Genomic DNA, 16339 nt, shown 5'->3' on the forward strand with positions numbered 1-16339 from the left:
ATGTAATTGGATTTTGATTGTGAACCGGAAAAAACCGGTCTCGCTCAACACAAAACCCTTATCCTTCAGACCGAGAGATTATCATTATTGGGGGTTGGTTGACATACAAAGAGCAAATGAATCTGACGGTGGAAAACACTTAAAAGAGAAATCTAACGGTGGATATGTAACTTCGATAGGTGGACGATGATGATATCAACGGCGGCGATGCGTGCAGACTACGAGAGAGATTGATAAAAAGGAAAGAAAGAAATCACTTTTTGTTTCGTCTTTCTTCTTCGCTTCCTATCTCTTTCCCCCACACGGGCCGACCATTAAAAGAGTCTCTCTCGCTTTCTCTCTCGCTTTCTCCATCCAAAATCCAAAGGCGTAGTCGACAGGTTTAACCTAAACCCTTTCCCTTGCTACACTCTCACTCTTCCTTTCCTTTTTTCTGATGTGGGTTTTGTGTTTTTAACTGAAAAAGCTTCCGTCTTTCTTCTTCTATGTGAACCTTTAAGGTGGAGTTTTCTATTTGTTAGTGGTTTCATTTTGAGCTCTAGGAATCTGGCTACTCCTCATTTGCTTGCTTGTATTGATTTGAGAAAAAAAAATGCTGACTTTAGAGATTAGGGTTGTTTGAATCGATTTGTTCAAAAAATAAATCTGAATACTTTGGTAGTGGAAGAGACTTTGCTGTTTTGGTTGGCTTTGGAGATAAGAAACCCAAAAGGTTCAAGCTTTGTGAGACTCTTCTGCTATTTTATGTTACCTGAGTTCATTTCTATAAACGTTGTTCAAGATGATGAGTGGCTTTATCCAAAATGATAACCCTTTGACTTGCTGCTCATGTACTCGACAATAACCCATAGATGATTCAAAGAACATATTAACACACTTTGTTGGATTTGGCATCTTTTCTCGTCTTCCATTTAGGTTTAGTATTAAGTGAACACAAAGCCTTTTGATTACCTTGTAGCTTACTTGTTTTTCATGTGTTGTTATCTTTTCTTCTGGCCTTACCCTATTATTATATAGACCTAGAACTAACGACTTTATTACCATTATTACCCAAATGCAGCCTCCAACTCTTTCACTATGGCTAGGCTCTTGGCTAATCCTACATCCCGTTCTTTGCTTGCTCCCGGACGAGACTTCCACTCGGAAGACCACAGAAAACCAAGAAGATGCGTGAAGATGATGATGCACACTTCTCAAACATCCGTTTTGAGTATCCAGTCCTTCTCCGGTTTAAGGTCTTCCAACGCACTGGACCGCGTGGCAAGGCCGAGCCAAGACTTTTTCGGCAAGGCTAACCTCCAAATCTCGTCACGGAAAGGGAGGGGTAGCCGAGGTGTGACGAAAGCCATGTTTGAGCGGTTTACCGAGAAGGCGATCAAGGTCATAATGCTGTCTCAAGAGGAAGCTCGGAGACTTGGCCATAACTTTGTTGGCACCGAGCAGATACTGTTGGGGCTGATTGGGGAAGGGACCGGCATCGCTGCAAAGGTTCTTAAGTCCATGGGGATCAATCTTAAAGATTCTCGTGTGGAGGTGGAGAAGATCATTGGGAGAGGGAGTGGGTTTGTGGCTGTGGAGATCCCGTTTACTCCTCGTGCAAAGCGTGTCTTGGAGCTGTCACTAGAGGAAGCTCGACAACTTGGTAAAGGATCTCATTTTGCTTCATATACGTTGTGCATTAATACATTAGCTTGACATCTTGTTGTTCTTTGACGTTTAGGGCATAACTATATTGGGTCAGAGCATCTTCTGCTTGGACTTCTCCGTGAAGGGGAAGGTGTTGCAGCTCGTGTCCTTGAGAATTTGGGTGTAGATTCTAGCAACATCCGGACACAGGTTAATTGATTCTGAATCCTCATAATCATGTTTATGTCTCTTACGAAACAGTTTCTTGATATATATATTTATTTCTTTTCAGGTTATACGTATGGTGGGAGAAAACAATGAAGTGACGGCAAGTGTGGGTGGAGGATCTAGCGGAAACAGCAAAATGCCAACACTAGAAGAGTATGGGACCAACTTAACTAAACTAGCTGAAGAGGTAATAAAAATTAGCTTTTACCCATCTTGAAGAAGGTGTCATGTTAATAAGATTGCAGGACTGAGTTTTTTTCTTTCTCAGGGTAAACTTGATCCGGTTGTTGGAAGGCAGCCACAGATTGAAAGAGTGGTCCAGATCTTGGCTCGAAGAACCAAGAACAATCCATGTCTTATTGGAGAACCTGGAGTTGGTAAGACAGCAATAGCTGAAGGACTTGCACAGAGGATTGCCAGTGGAGATGTTCCTGAAACAATTGAGGGAAAGACTGTAAGTATTGGATAATGAGAAAAGTGCAAGTAGTGGAGACCTCTCTCTTACATTTTGTTTGGTCCAGGTTATAACCCTTGACATGGGTCTTCTAGTGGCTGGAACGAAGTACCGTGGAGAGTTTGAAGAGAGATTGAAGAAGCTTATGGAGGAGATCAGACAAAGTGATGACATTATTCTGTTTATTGATGAAGTGCACACACTGATCGGTGCAGGAGCCGCTGAGGGCGCCATTGATGCTGCTAACATCTTAAAGCCAGCTCTTGCAAGAGGTGAATTGCAGGTAAGTTCTCTCACTTCTGGTTCATTAAAATGTAAATTTAACCGAACCAGAAACTCAAGGTTTATTTTTTTATTATAGTGTATTGGTGCAACAACATTGGATGAGTACAGGAAGCACATTGAGAAAGATCCTGCGTTGGAGAGACGTTTCCAGCCTGTCAAAGTACCTGAACCAACTGTAGACGAAGCTATTCAGATCTTGCACGGTCTTCGTGAGCGATATGAGATCCACCACAAGCTCCGATACACTGATGAAGCTTTGGTTGCTGCTGCGCAGTTGTCACATCAGTACATCAGGTAACTTTGTCTTTCACCAACACACAAAAACATTTTTTTGTCAGTATCTTAGACCCATTTCTCAACCCAATCTCTTCTCTTGAATGGAGGACAGTGATCGGTTTCTTCCCGACAAAGCCATTGACTTGATTGATGAAGCTGGATCTCGGGTTAGGCTACGTCACGCTCAGGTTAGTGTTTTAATGTTTCTTGCATTATCAGAGTAACTGTCACTTATATCTGTTGGAGCTGACTGATTGAGAATGGAAATTTTTGTTTTGTTTTAGGTCCCTGAGGAAGCTAGAGAGCTTGAAAGGCAACTCAGACAGATCACTAAGGAGAAGAATGAAGCTGTAAGAGGCCAAGACTTTGAGAAGGTATCGTCCTAGAGTTTTTCTTAATGTAGATCAAATCCAAGATTAGTGTTTTTTACAAGTCACTGAGTGTTTCTTCTCACGACAGGCTGGTTCTCACCGTGACCGAGAAATAGAGCTTAGAGCCGAGATAGCTGCTGTTTTAGCCAAAGGCAAAGAAGTGAACAAAGCCGAGACCGAAGCTGGCGAAGAAGGAGGACCTACTGTCACCGAATCCGACATCCAGCACATCGTCTCCACCTGGACAGGAATCCCGGTAGAGAAAGTCTCCTCCGATGAGTCTAGCCGTCTTCTCAAGATGGAGCAGACCCTTCACACAAGAGTCATTGGCCAAGACGAAGCCGTCAAAGCTATCAGCAGGGCCATCAGACGTGCACGTGTTGGACTCAAGAACCCGAACCGCCCCATAGCGAGTTTCATCTTCTCTGGTCCAACCGGTGTGGGGAAATCAGAGCTTGCCAAAGCCTTGGCTGCTTACTACTTCGGTTCAGAGGAAGCGATGATCCGTCTCGACATGAGTGAGTTCATGGAACGTCACACTGTTTCGAAACTCATCGGTTCGCCTCCTGGTTACGTAGGATACACGGAAGGTGGTCAGCTAACCGAGGCGGTTCGACGCAGGCCTTACACGCTTGTCCTCTTCGACGAAATCGAGAAAGCTCACCCTGATGTTTTCAACATGATGCTTCAGATCCTAGAAGACGGGAGACTAACTGACAGCAAAGGGAGAACCGTTGATTTCAAGAACACGCTACTTATCATGACATCGAACGTAGGAAGCAGCGTGATTGAAAAGGGTGGTAGAAGAATCGGGTTTGATCTTGACTACGACGAGAAAGACAGCAGCTACAACAGGATCAAGAGCTTGGTGACTGAGGAACTGAAACAGTATTTCAGACCTGAGTTCTTGAACAGGTTAGATGAGATGATTGTTTTCAGACAGTTGACGAAGCTTGAAGTGAAGGAGATTGCTGATATAATGCTTAAAGAAGTGGTGGTGAGGCTTAAGGACAAGGAGATTGAGCTTCAGGTGACCGAGAGGTTTAAGGAGAGAGTGGTGGATGAAGGGTTTGACCCGAGTTACGGTGCGAGGCCGCTGAGAAGAGCGATAATGAGGCTTTTGGAAGATAGCATGGCGGAGAAGATGCTTTCGAGGGAGATTAAAGATGGAGATTCTGTGATTGTTGATGTTGATGCTGAAGGAAGTGTGGTTGTGTTGAATGGTAAGAATGGAAGTGGTGACGGTTTTGTTGCTGAAGAAGCCATGGAGGATCCAATTCCTGTCTTGTAGAAGGGAAGAGGAGAGTTCTAGAGAGAGATTTGATTTTTCTTCTATGTTGTCTTTGAAGTGTTGTTGAACCGTCTCATTTGATTAGTTTTTGTACTTTTAAATTGTTTCTGGATATTGATTGCTCGTGAACCATGGAGAGCTTCCCCTCAACACAAAAAATAAATGAATAACATGGTTAGAGCTGAATCTGAGTTTAATTGCAGTGTTATTTTCTTTAACCAAAGCTTGCTGAACTTGAATTGCGAATACAAGAGTACCAAAGCTTACACAGTCTAAGTGTGAGAAAAAGCGAAGATAAAGAACACAGATTCTTCGTGAAACTTGCATGAAGAGGAATAAATATACAAACCGAAAATTTCATATACGAAAGAGAGGAACTATGGATCAGCATCGAGATCGTGATTGGAAGGAGAAGAAGTAGGAGATGAAAGCTGTTCAATTTCTCTTCTGGAAGCTTCCCATAACTGTTGCTCTATTCCCAGTTTCCTCAGCTCTATCAATCCTCTTTCCACTGAAGAAAGACACGCAAAATTGAAACACTTTAGTTTCATCATTATGGATCAAACCAGTCATGGAAACGAAATGGCTTTAGGTGTGATTTTACCATCTAAGGAATCGTGAGAAGTAGTTGATTTCCCGTTGCTACGGCTGATCCATAGCTGCACACGTTCTTCTGCGATGTCTTCTTCCACACCCAGTAACTTTGCTCTGCCCCAGAAGTACATCAGCCATGCCTGCATTATTTAATTGTAGCAATCAAAACACATATTTTGATTTGATACTCGTGTATGTTCTATTGTAGCAATCAAGACCATAGTAACTGATGTTGAGGTGTGCCTACTTTTGGTTTGATATGGTTTTCTGTCATGAATAATGCAGGTTGATCATGGCTAGTGTAACAATTAGCAGAACAAAAGGCATGCAATATGGAGGAAACTGTCTAGTGTCAGCTCAAAAATAAGTATATATGATGATGAGAAAGTACCTGCTTAAAGGCAACATCTTCTTGTTCCGCCTCACCCAATTCTGCATTTGAACATGGAATTATTGTAAAAATATTTAACATTGAAAACCACAGATGGCATTTATGGTCCTATCTCTAAACCGGCCAGTGTCTTCAAGTTCTTTTTTCTCGACCACTTTCTCTACTAGATCAACAACTCATGCACTATCAACATCCAATGGTGAGGGTAGGTTCGAGCCCCCAAAAACCTCTACATAAAGGTGGTAAACAGAAGAACCTGAAAGTTTTTTTCCTTACCATATGCATCTACAAATCTGGATTCTCCATGACCTTTGGGATCTGTAAGATATATGAAAAAAAATATCACATTTGCTTTTAGCTATGCAGGATGCCAAAATATATCGTATTCATCTGGATGTGACCAGATACATGCCATTACTGAACAATAATAACTTTTGAACAGATATAGGTGCATATTCACTATAAGAGCTTATACGTGTGCTAGAGAACAGAATGCCCATCCACCGTTCTGATATTTTAAGAACAGAAGCGGACAAAACGTGTAGCATACATTATTGTGCCAAAAGCTCGTAATTCCATACATACCAGAAACAGTTTGACGTATCAAACTTGGTTTTCTCTGCTGGGCAAATGCAAGAACGATAGCATCCTCAACCTGAATTTTAAAACAGAGAAGAAGATTCTAAAAATTGTCTTTAACGATCTATATTTAAAGGTAACTCAGAAACAAGAGTGGACACCTTCAATGATGCTAGCTCTCTCAAACCCATCTCAACTGAAAGCATAGTTTCAATATTTCCTTCTCCAGTTAGATCACTCAAATCTCTAGCAGCTCTACTCCGATCATTCCCACCTGATTTATTAATAGGTTGGTCAATATATTTTTTTTGCGAACAACAATAAGCAAGGGATACTTTAATAGTTAAAGACGAGCCTTTATCCCAAGATAAATCCTTGGCCTTCTGTGCTGCAGAGGTGACAAGCTCAAATGGAAGAGGAGCCAACGCCGACCAGTGCTCATGCCTGGATAGTGCTATATCCGCAAAAATGTCTACAAAAGGATACAATTGGAAAAAGCACATATCAGATAAACTAGATGTACAACTTACCAAGCCATAAATATGTGAAAAATGTAATATGAGATTATTATTTTAGTTCAAAGTGAACTCTTGTGTTTATAAATGGATAAATCACCTACCGTATTGCACAGCCAAACCCCAATATCGCGCAAGCCAACATCTCTTCAGGACTACTTCTTCCTATATGTGTCAATAATTCACAAATTCAGAATGCTATGAAATGATTGATTGATAAGCAGACCTAGGCTTTCTTGACAAACCATTTCATCCTGTGTTAAAATCATCCTCTGAGTCATTGTGCGAAGAGATTTCGCTTCGGACTCTGCTTCTTGAAGCCGTTCTGCAGCGGTAGTAGCCTCGTCTTTCAAGCTCTGAACATAGCAGACAAGAATAAGACAAGGTTTTCATCATGCAAATTAAAATGATGCATCAAACGAAACCAATACCCCAGTGTATTACCTCAAGTTCTGAACGTAGAGAAATAAGTTCATCAGACTTCCCATTGTTTTTCTGTTTAGCAGCATTTAGAGTAGCCTGTAACAGGTACAATTTTCTTCCACAGCTTAAATTGTATTTCTTTTACATAAAGCGTAGACCTAGGACTTTGATCTACGATCAGAATGATGGAGAAAAAAAAGAGAAGACTATATCTCAGCGAAGAATAAAATAAAAGGTACGTTATTTATGTTCACACCAACCTCTCTTTGACGCAATGCTGCTTCCTTCCTACAGAAATACAAAAATTAACATCAGCGATCATAAGTACCACCCATGATTCTGGAAAAGAGAAACATAAAGAGAAGCAAAAGAAGGCACAAGCTTTTACCTGCTTAACAGTTTTGCCTCCAGAGACACTCCCTCACCAAGAGAAGCAACCTTTTGGGGAGAAAAAGATAAAACAAATGAAACCGTGCACAACTGCCAATACTAGAGAACATGCGATTTGAAGAAAATAAATATGCAAATCACTGAAACTGCAAGTGTTAAACACACGAGAATAGATCGTTTGTATATACTGTATATGATTTATCTAAAAATAATCTGCATCGCCACCTATATTTTCACTAAGCCTTTGCTTATACAAGATATAAGTCAGAGTAAGTTAATAGCATTTGTATAGACTCAACATCTCAATCTAGATATTAGGTAACTATTTACGTCCTCTCCTAAGAAATTGATAACGCAACAAGGCAGAAGGTTGTATCAACAAGATAACGATTGCTGACTTGAGTCCAATAAATATTGTCAACAAAGAGATGCAACCAAAACCTGTTTCTCAAGCTCCTTAGCCCTAGCTTCTGCTTCCGCCCTTTTTTCCTCTGCACGGCGAAGCTGTATGTAATCAAGAGCGAATGTTATGCACAACGGAGGTGAACAGCTTTATTATTTAAAAAGTAAGTTCGAACCTTCTCCAATACAATCTCATTCTCCTCTTGTAGCATATCCAGCTGCAGTTAAAATTTAATCAGCCTCAGATTAAATTGATGAGATACCAAAAAGGCTAAAAGAAACAACATCACATACTTCATCACGGAGAGCTGAAGCTTCCCGGTGGTCACCCTTTTCTTTAGAATTTACCGACGGTAAATCAGCGAAGAACCTTTTATCTCGGTTCCTAGTAGGAGGATCAAGTGGAGGAATAGAGTTGGGAGCTTTCACCGACACCCTGCTTGGAGGCATTAGATTAGGAGTCGGAGTCGGAGTCGGAGTTGTGGATCTAGCAGATATCGACGACGGCCTACCGGCTGAAGCAGAACGCACCGAAGGCACTTGCTCAACGAAGTTCCTCCCTAACTAATAAAAACCATAAAACCAAAAAAAGAAACCTCATAACCATAATCAAATAATCAAAAATCAAAAAAATCAAACTGATCTGGAGCTAAATTATAGAAACAGCACCGCAGGAGAAGGCGATCTGTTGCTGCGGAGAGCGAAGGAAACGGCCGGCGGTTTGTTACTATCTCCGTTGCTCCCAGTGGAGGATAGAGAAGAAGGTGCGCGACGAGCAGGTTTCAGGGAAGTAGGAGCGAATCTGAGGCTCAGATCTTCGTCCTCGTCTTCTTCATCTTCGTCGTCGTCTCCGTTGTCTTTGTTCTGCAGCGCCATGACCTTAGCCAACCTCTGAGCCGCGGCTTTGGCGGCGACGTTCTGAGACCGCTTGGCGGTGGAGAAACCTCCCACGCCTCCTAGCTGTTTCCGGTGAGCTGGAGACATCGCCGGAGATGATGATTCGGTACTGTTCGATGTGTCGCTCCACTGGCGGCCGAACACCGGGCTGCCTGCCCTCCTCCGATCCATCAGTTTGCGTTCGTGAAGTTATACCAGTAATCCACTGGTGAATCAGAGAAGAAACGAGTTTCTCGGGGAAAAAGCTAGATTTTCTCGAGAAAAATCAAAAGAAGAAACCGGAAGGTGAAAGAAACCGTTCGGTGAGATTTGGAGAAAAGTGTTGGAAATAATTGAGACTTGGAAACGACACCGTTTTCTGGAGCGTAGACGACCCACATGCGAGCATCGCGGGAGAACCAAGTGACCTGACCACCGTGGCAAGGGGGCCCAGCAGTCAAGTGTGTATGGATTTTTCGGTTTATATAATTTAATATTTATTATTTAATTTGAATTCAAAGGCAAGTTTGAAATGATATTGATCTAATATGGTTGATGATTTTTAATTGAATATGTCACCTTAATCCGCGTACCAATCAAACACGAGAAGATATTGTATATGGGGATGATATTTTAGCAGAAAATATATTACTTTTCAAAGATAATAAATTTGATCTTGAAAATATAATTGTATTTTTCCAAAAATCATAAATATTAATGTCGAATCACTTTTTAGATACAAAAACAAAAACACAGTTTTGTGAAAAAATAAACCTATTTTGTACAAAGTTAAAAAATAGTTAATTGTTTAGAAATTCACAAGTTATGTACCATCTTTTTAAAATACCACTAATAAAAAAATATACTAACATTTGGGTTCAAACTTTAATGATTATTGTTTAGGATTTAATATTAAAAAGTTGGGGTTAGTGTTAGATATATAAATATTTTTAAAATTAGCTTAATGTTGTTTTATAATATATTTAGAATATTTGTGAAAATAATTTTCATTAATGGTAAATTTGAAAAGTGGTATTAAACTTGTGGTATAATTGAAATTTTCCCAGAATTATTCAAGAAATTGTTCAAAATACCACAAATTAAATATCATTTTTTTTAAATATCCTCAACAAAAATATACTAATATTTAGGTTTAATTAGTGTTTAGGGTTTAATATTAAATGCTTCGGGTTAAGATTATATATCCTATATAAATATTTTGAAAAATAGTTTAGTGTTATTTTATCACAATTTTTGGTATTTATAAAAATAATCATTCATTAATGTTAAATATGAAAAGTGGTATCAAATTTGTGGTAAAATTGAAATCTCCCCAAATAATTTTTAGCAAGTATCTATAATATATTTTAAGCTTATTATTTTTTGTATCAAGTTCATACAATGAATAATTACATATATATTCCTAATATATAAATTAATTATAATCCATGTTTGTGGTCAACTTGGTAGGTTAATTGCCGAAAGATGTAAGAAGATCTGGAAATTTTGGGTATCAGTTTGATTCAATTCATATATTTTGGTTGATTAAAAGATCTATTTACTATCTAGTATATTTTTGGTTCGGTTCAAATAATAAAATTATTAACTAGTAAATACCTGGAAAATTGATTTTCATTTGATTTCAGGTCTGATTTGGGTAGTTCGGATAATTCGTGTAAAATATTGGTTATTAGAATTAAATATCAAATAATTAGAATAATTTAGATAAAAACTTTTGATATTTCTAATTAGTTTGGATATTTTTGATAAAACTATTCATATAGAGTTTCAGGTAATTTGGATACTTGATGATAATTTAGTTATTTTGAAATATTTTTGATTCTCTTAATAGATATTTCTGTTATATAATTTAATATTTATTAGTATTTAATTTGAATTCAGAGGCAAGTCTGAAATGATATTGATCTAATATGGTTGATGATTTTTAATTGAATATGTCACCTGAATGCTGGGTTCACAAAGAATGCAAAATCTTTATCAACCAAAAAGACAGTTTTAGAGTAAAAGAATGCCCAGAAAATTATCATATTACAAACAGAAGCTTGACCAAGACGCATATGTCTCATCGTATTTGCTTATCTCCCAGTATTGCATTGTCACATAGCAAAACGCAAGTGGGCTGATTTTTCTCAAGGATCCATATGTTTTCTTTGAGTTCTTAAGGGTTCAGTGAAGACCACAAGCTAAAGCTTCCTCCCATGTGATCACAAGATTCCACAAATACCCACCGGATTTGGTGCTTCTAGTTATACTAAGATGCAAATGGTTCCCAGAAAATTTGAGCAAGTTTGAGTTCCCATTTGGTAAACTGAACATGAGGCACATGAGCTCAAGTTGTCATCAAGTATAAATGAACCCATATATTCCGTCAAGCAATACTTGGTACAATCGCTTCACTTGTCATCCTCTCAAGAAGAATACTGCATCTTCTGTACACATTAGACTTGCATAGACCCCATAGCATGTTTGTGTACGAGATAACATCAGGCCCCCACTTTATTCTTTCACATGAAACTTGATTGAACATCTGGACTGCCCTCTCAGCTTTCCCTTGTTTGCTATTATCATATTCCTCGTGATCTCATCCAGAGATTTACCATCAGCCGCAAATTTCCCTGCTAGCTGCAGAGCTAACCCGGGAAGACCTGCATTGCATAATCCATGTAAAAGCGTTTTGAAAGTTGTTGAGCTCCACTCCAGACTTCTTATGGATATCTCTCTGGTGAGACCTAAGCTTCTTCTATTAGGTTTTTGTCTTTGAGAGCCCATCTAATATAGTACGTTACAATGATGGAGGACCCTTGTATAGCTGCTGCATTTCTCTGTACATTTCTGCCCATTCAAGCCTCCCTGCATCGCACAAACCTTTAAATCGAAGAATATATCCATTATAAAACTAACCATATATATATACATGAAATTTTTTATTTGCACGTTAAGATATCAACACTTACACAAATCAAATTCTAAGATTTTGTGTGGTCACTTTGTCATAAAATTTCTATTTATTACTGGAAAAAACATCGGCTTATATGGTACAGACTTACAGTGTACTATTGATGCACTTAACTTGCAAAACATTTACCTTTAACTGGCAGAATATAAGATCTTACATCTTTTAGAATCTGCACAGAAAAAAAAAGAATCTGCACAAAACGATTTCATCATTAACGTCAATTGAATTAAGCTAAGAATGTTTTTGAGGGATAAAATTGGAACTGTCGGAAAGTAAAAACGATTTGTTTTTCATTACAGAACTCTTTAGTTTTGTGCACGAGCGTACGTGTCCAAAAAGAAAAAAAAAACGTACCTCTCTCTCTCTCTCTCTCTCTCTCTCGTCCTTGTTCGATTCTCCTGATGACGATTAGCTTGCTCACATCCCACTTCTTCTGACCTCTTCCAGATAAAACCTAAGCAAAAAGTGACTCGACCTTTCGTTCTCTCAAGTAGCTCCCACACTCTCATAAAGTGAAATAAGAAAGCTCTGCCTCGAAGAAAATCTGTAGAAATGGCGGAACTGCAACCAGGTGACAACAACAATAGTCATCAACCAAACGGCGGCGGCGTCACTCCTTCGCTACCGTCGACCTCAGCGGAAGCCCTGGCGATTGCTGCCGCCGGATCGAAACGATTGAGGAGGCCAAGCGTTCGATTAGGCGAAATCGGCGGCGACTATCACCACGCGCCGCCGTCGTACGATTCTCAGTCGAGGAAACCGAAGTGGACACCGACGGGTAACAAGACCAAATCGTCGACGAGGACTCGGGCCTTGACGAACATCGGAACCCTAGACGATGAGAATGTGGATTCTTTTGGTGTGGTTGGGAGTTGGCGGGTCAAGAAACGGGTCGGGTCGTCTACGTCGACGGGTGGTGCGGCGAAGCGGGTGAGCTCCAATTGGGAAGAATCGGAAGGTGGGTTTAGGGATTTCAGTAGAGAAGATTCGGAGAGTCCGGTGAAGGAGGAGTCTTTAGTGAGAGATGGTGGTGGTGGTGGTGGGTTTTACGGTAGAGAAGGGGTTAAGATTTGGTTGCAAGAGTTAGGGTTAGGGAGGTATTGGCCTATGTTTGAGATACATGAGGTTGATGATGAGGTTTTGCCCTTGTTGACTTTGGATGATTTGAAAGATATGGGGATTACTGCTGTTGGGTCCAGGAGGAAGATCTTCTCTGCTATTCAGAAGCTTGGTACGGAGTTCTCATGATAGACAGAGAAAGATTGTAGAATTTTTGATCGGTTGAGAACAAATAACATGGTTTTTGTTGTTTTTGTTGTTGTTTTTGTTGGTGAGATAGTCAGTCATGGCGATGTAAGCTTGCAATGTCTGAAACCACGAGTGATAAGCATTTTCTTCCTTTTTTTTGATGTTTCTTGTTTTAATGTAGCATTAGCTACATTAGTATTAGTAGAAGTAGGGAGACGATTTTCTTTTACTCTTTGATATCTCTCTTTGCTTCACTAAAGATGTTCTCATGGATGGTCGATTGATGATAATTAACTTGCAACTGAATAGATCATGCAGCTTATATACCGATTTGCAATAGGAGTTTGAAACTGAATGTTTTCAGTCTAGCTTTTGATTAGCATTTTTAAAATGTTTACTTTAGAGATCTCATTATGTAAAAACAGGAGCAAGTAATAAATATTCTTCTGTTCAGACAGCTTATTATTTCGGTATGTGGCATCAGGAGACGTGGATATGATAAATCCAGGTTTATTACGGATTAAAGTGGATTAGAGTTAGATGTGAATATTGTCATTCGGGTTGGTTAAGCAAAGATCAGCAGGGTCTAATAGAATGTATTGTTGTTTTCTTTAGATTCAGCGGAAGCTTAGGAGAGATTCAAGGAGCCACAGAAGATCCCACATGCTCTATAGGTTTTCAATAGTTGGTTTATTTAGTTAGTTCGGTTTAGAGGATGTTTTTGGTCATTCGGTAACTAACAAATGCTATGATACTAGGTAACTATTCATACTTGGGGATTGAAAAATGGGGTTCTTCGGGTTAACAGTCGGTAGGCTTTTTAGATCTATATTTTTCTATTAACTAAAGGTATGTTTTTCTATTCACCAGGGGTTTGCCGGCGCTTAAAGTAAAACTAGATTTTGATCCGCGCTTCGAAAGCGCGGATATTATTTTTCACTTTTATGAAATATATTATTTGTTTGTAATTATTGAATGTATTTATCTTAATAAAACTTTCTTTATAATAAATTCGACACATAGAATGTCTCTGGTAAACTATGTGTTTCTCTGACTTTGTTTTATTCTCTCTATAATCAACATATTTATTTGCCTTTTTGTTAAAATAAATAATTTTAGAACGCAACTGTACAATACTTTTACATTGATATTTTGTTTAAATAATGTGACATATTTCTATATTAATTAAATATAGAAATACCTGAACGGAATCCAAACAGATCCGAAACGAACCCGAATGAATACCTGAACGCCTAGCCCTAGTGATAATCCGAATTAAAATTTAGAAATATATGAATGGGGCTGAAATCTTTGACTCCAGAAACCCGAAATTCAAACAGATCCGAAACGAACCGGAATGGATACCTGAACGCCAAAACCTAGTCACTATTATGTATCATATATATGTCATCATATAATTAATTGTACTGGTCCATCATATAAATAATCATATAATTAATAGTATTTTATATGTATCATCTTATAAATAATCACAGATATTATATTCTTAAAGTTTAATGTGAAATATAAAAACCACAATTTAAGTTGGTATATGAAATTAATCTTTTGTTGTATTTTTCTTATATTTATTGAAAACATTTTATAATAATGGTTATTGGAAAATATTTTAGTAAAAATAAATTTTTGAATATATGCATATTTTAAATCAATTTTTGATATAAATAAACTTTAAATTATTATTTTGATTTGAAATATGTATATAAAATTTAAATTTTATTTTATGATTATTTTAGACAAAACAATGTTTTAGGTAATTAGATTAGTCCATTTTGTATTTTTAAAACTGATATACTTTTATCAATGGTTCAAAATTTTAATTTTTTTCCATTAGTTTTCTATGAATTATTATTAATTTTATGATTTTTTTTTGAAAATTGAACTCTTGAAATTTTTATATTTGACTAAACTAAATAAGATAATAATACTTTTTTAAAAAATTGTTTTATATAATATACTATTTATATTTCAGTTTTTGTTTTTATTTTCACCATAAAAAATTGTAAATTAAAAAAGTTTGTAAATATAGTGACATAATAGTAAATAAAAAGAATATAGAAAGAAGGTTGTTTAATTTATTGTAAAAACAATGGCTAAATTTTTAAATAAAAAGAAGTATTGAATATGTTATTCATGTTTCTAAACAATTCTCATTTGTTATTAATTTATTGAAAATACAATGGCTAAATATATAAATAAAAAAAAGCACACATCTCTAATATCTATGTTTCTAAACATATCTCATTTATTCTACTATCCATATTTCCAAACATCTCTCATTTATTCTACTATCCTTGTTTCCAAACATCTCCAAAGTGTACTTCAACTTTAATAATATATAGATAATTTATGGGGAAAATTAATTTTAAGCATTATGTTCATATTCTACTCCTTTGGCTTATTAAGCATTCACTAATCAGTACTTTCTTCTGAACCAAAATGTTGTATAGAAAAGCTGATTCAATGTTTAATGGTTTCCAATAAAGGAAAAGAGCATTGCACCTTTTTTTTTATCAGAAAGAAAACTTCATTAGAATACTACTGGCCCCCAAAGAGAGTAATGTCTGAAACCAGCTTTGCCATAGCTGATTTTGCCAAAGAATCTGCCATTACATTACATAAACGAAGAATATGAAAGAACGATAGATGATTGAAGAGAGAGGCAAGGTTCCTAATGTGACAAAGGAGACCCCGCGATCTCATTCAAACCGGACCCTGCACCGAGGGCTGAAACTAGGACTAAGGAGTCCGAGAACACATTGAGAGAAGAAAGACCTTTAGCTGCTGCAGCACGGAGTGCATGTCTAACTGCTAATGCTTCGGAAACGAGAGCAGAGCTTACGAAGGATCTGGAAACTGCGGCTTTGCAAATGGTGGAATTGGAATTGTTAGAATTGATTATCCAGCCAAAACCGCCACATTGAGAAGATGAATCCCAACATTGCACCATTGTATTTATGAATGTGTGATAATAACACTGTTATGCTAAAAGGAATAAGCATTTAAACAAGAACATGACACAACAGTAAGTAGTCTTGTTTGGGATTTTGCCTTGTTTCAACTGAGAAAGATCATATTCACCAGTACGAATGAGATCAGTAACATTTTGTTCTGGAACCTCCTCAGAGCCAAACAGTAATACTTGGTTCTCATAACCGGAGAGTTTGGCAGCGGAGATAACAAGACCTGGGAAAAATTGAGCCTTCTCGAGGGAAGGGTTTCCAACGCTTTCCAGATAAATTAAATCCCTTTTCACCGGGGAAATCGATGCTACTGTGGGGAAGAGGATTTAATTGCCGGAAAATCGAATCCAACAACTTTTCGATGGAAACATAGCTTTTGATTTTGAGTGGTGTGTTCTTTGTTTTCATCGGTACATCACATAAGAGATACTA

The 16339-nt window shown here is 37.9% G+C and overlaps 3 protein-coding genes across 4 annotated transcripts; 2 read left to right on the plus strand and 1 right to left on the minus strand.

Annotated features, from left to right (window-relative positions):
• Nucleotides 1-221: 221 nt before the first annotated feature.
• On the plus strand, nucleotides 222-4717 carry LOC108811753 (chaperone protein ClpC2, chloroplastic). 2 transcript variants are annotated; one of them, XM_018583842.2, is made up of 10 exons: nucleotides 222-380; nucleotides 1061-1642; nucleotides 1721-1836; nucleotides 1919-2041; nucleotides 2123-2308; nucleotides 2376-2591; nucleotides 2670-2887; nucleotides 2982-3057; nucleotides 3154-3243; nucleotides 3329-4717. In XM_018583842.2, the coding sequence occupies exons 2-10, from the start codon at nucleotides 1078-1080 to the stop codon at nucleotides 4529-4531; spliced, it is 2793 nt and encodes a 930-aa protein (XP_018439344.1). In that variant the 5' UTR covers nucleotides 222-380; nucleotides 1061-1077; the 3' UTR covers nucleotides 4532-4717. The 2 variants fall into 2 exon arrangements, with proteins under 2 accessions (XP_018439344.1, XP_018439345.1); XM_018583843.2 differs by having other exon boundaries at nucleotides 345-500.
• Nucleotides 4718-4719: 2 nt separating this feature from the next.
• LOC108811754 (coiled-coil domain-containing protein SCD2) lies at nucleotides 4720-9039 on the minus strand. Its single transcript, XM_018583845.2, has 16 exons — nucleotides 8495-9039; nucleotides 8120-8389; nucleotides 8002-8043; nucleotides 7865-7927; nucleotides 7422-7471; nucleotides 7294-7321; nucleotides 7055-7129; nucleotides 6856-6966; nucleotides 6715-6775; nucleotides 6451-6567; nucleotides 6257-6369; nucleotides 6102-6171; nucleotides 5793-5834; nucleotides 5517-5557; nucleotides 5136-5265; nucleotides 4720-5042 (listed from the first exon to the last, which is right to left on the minus strand). The coding sequence occupies exons 1-16, from the start codon at nucleotides 8891-8893 to the stop codon at nucleotides 4909-4911; spliced, it is 1746 nt and encodes a 581-aa protein (XP_018439347.1). The 5' UTR covers nucleotides 8894-9039; the 3' UTR covers nucleotides 4720-4908.
• A 2952-nt stretch (nucleotides 9040-11991) lies between these two features.
• Nucleotides 11992-13314, plus strand: LOC108809431 (uncharacterized). Its single transcript, XM_018581570.2, has one exon. It carries the CDS (start codon nucleotides 12231-12233, stop codon nucleotides 12924-12926), a length of 696 nt encoding a protein of 231 aa, XP_018437072.1. The 5' UTR covers nucleotides 11992-12230; the 3' UTR covers nucleotides 12927-13314.
• Nucleotides 13315-16339: the final 3025 nt, after the last annotated feature.

The sequence above is a fragment of the Raphanus sativus genome, chromosome 6 (assembly GCF_000801105.2).
Source record: "Raphanus sativus cultivar WK10039 chromosome 6, ASM80110v3, whole genome shotgun sequence".
NCBI classification, from domain to species: domain Eukaryota; kingdom Viridiplantae; phylum Streptophyta; class Magnoliopsida; order Brassicales; family Brassicaceae; genus Raphanus; species Raphanus sativus.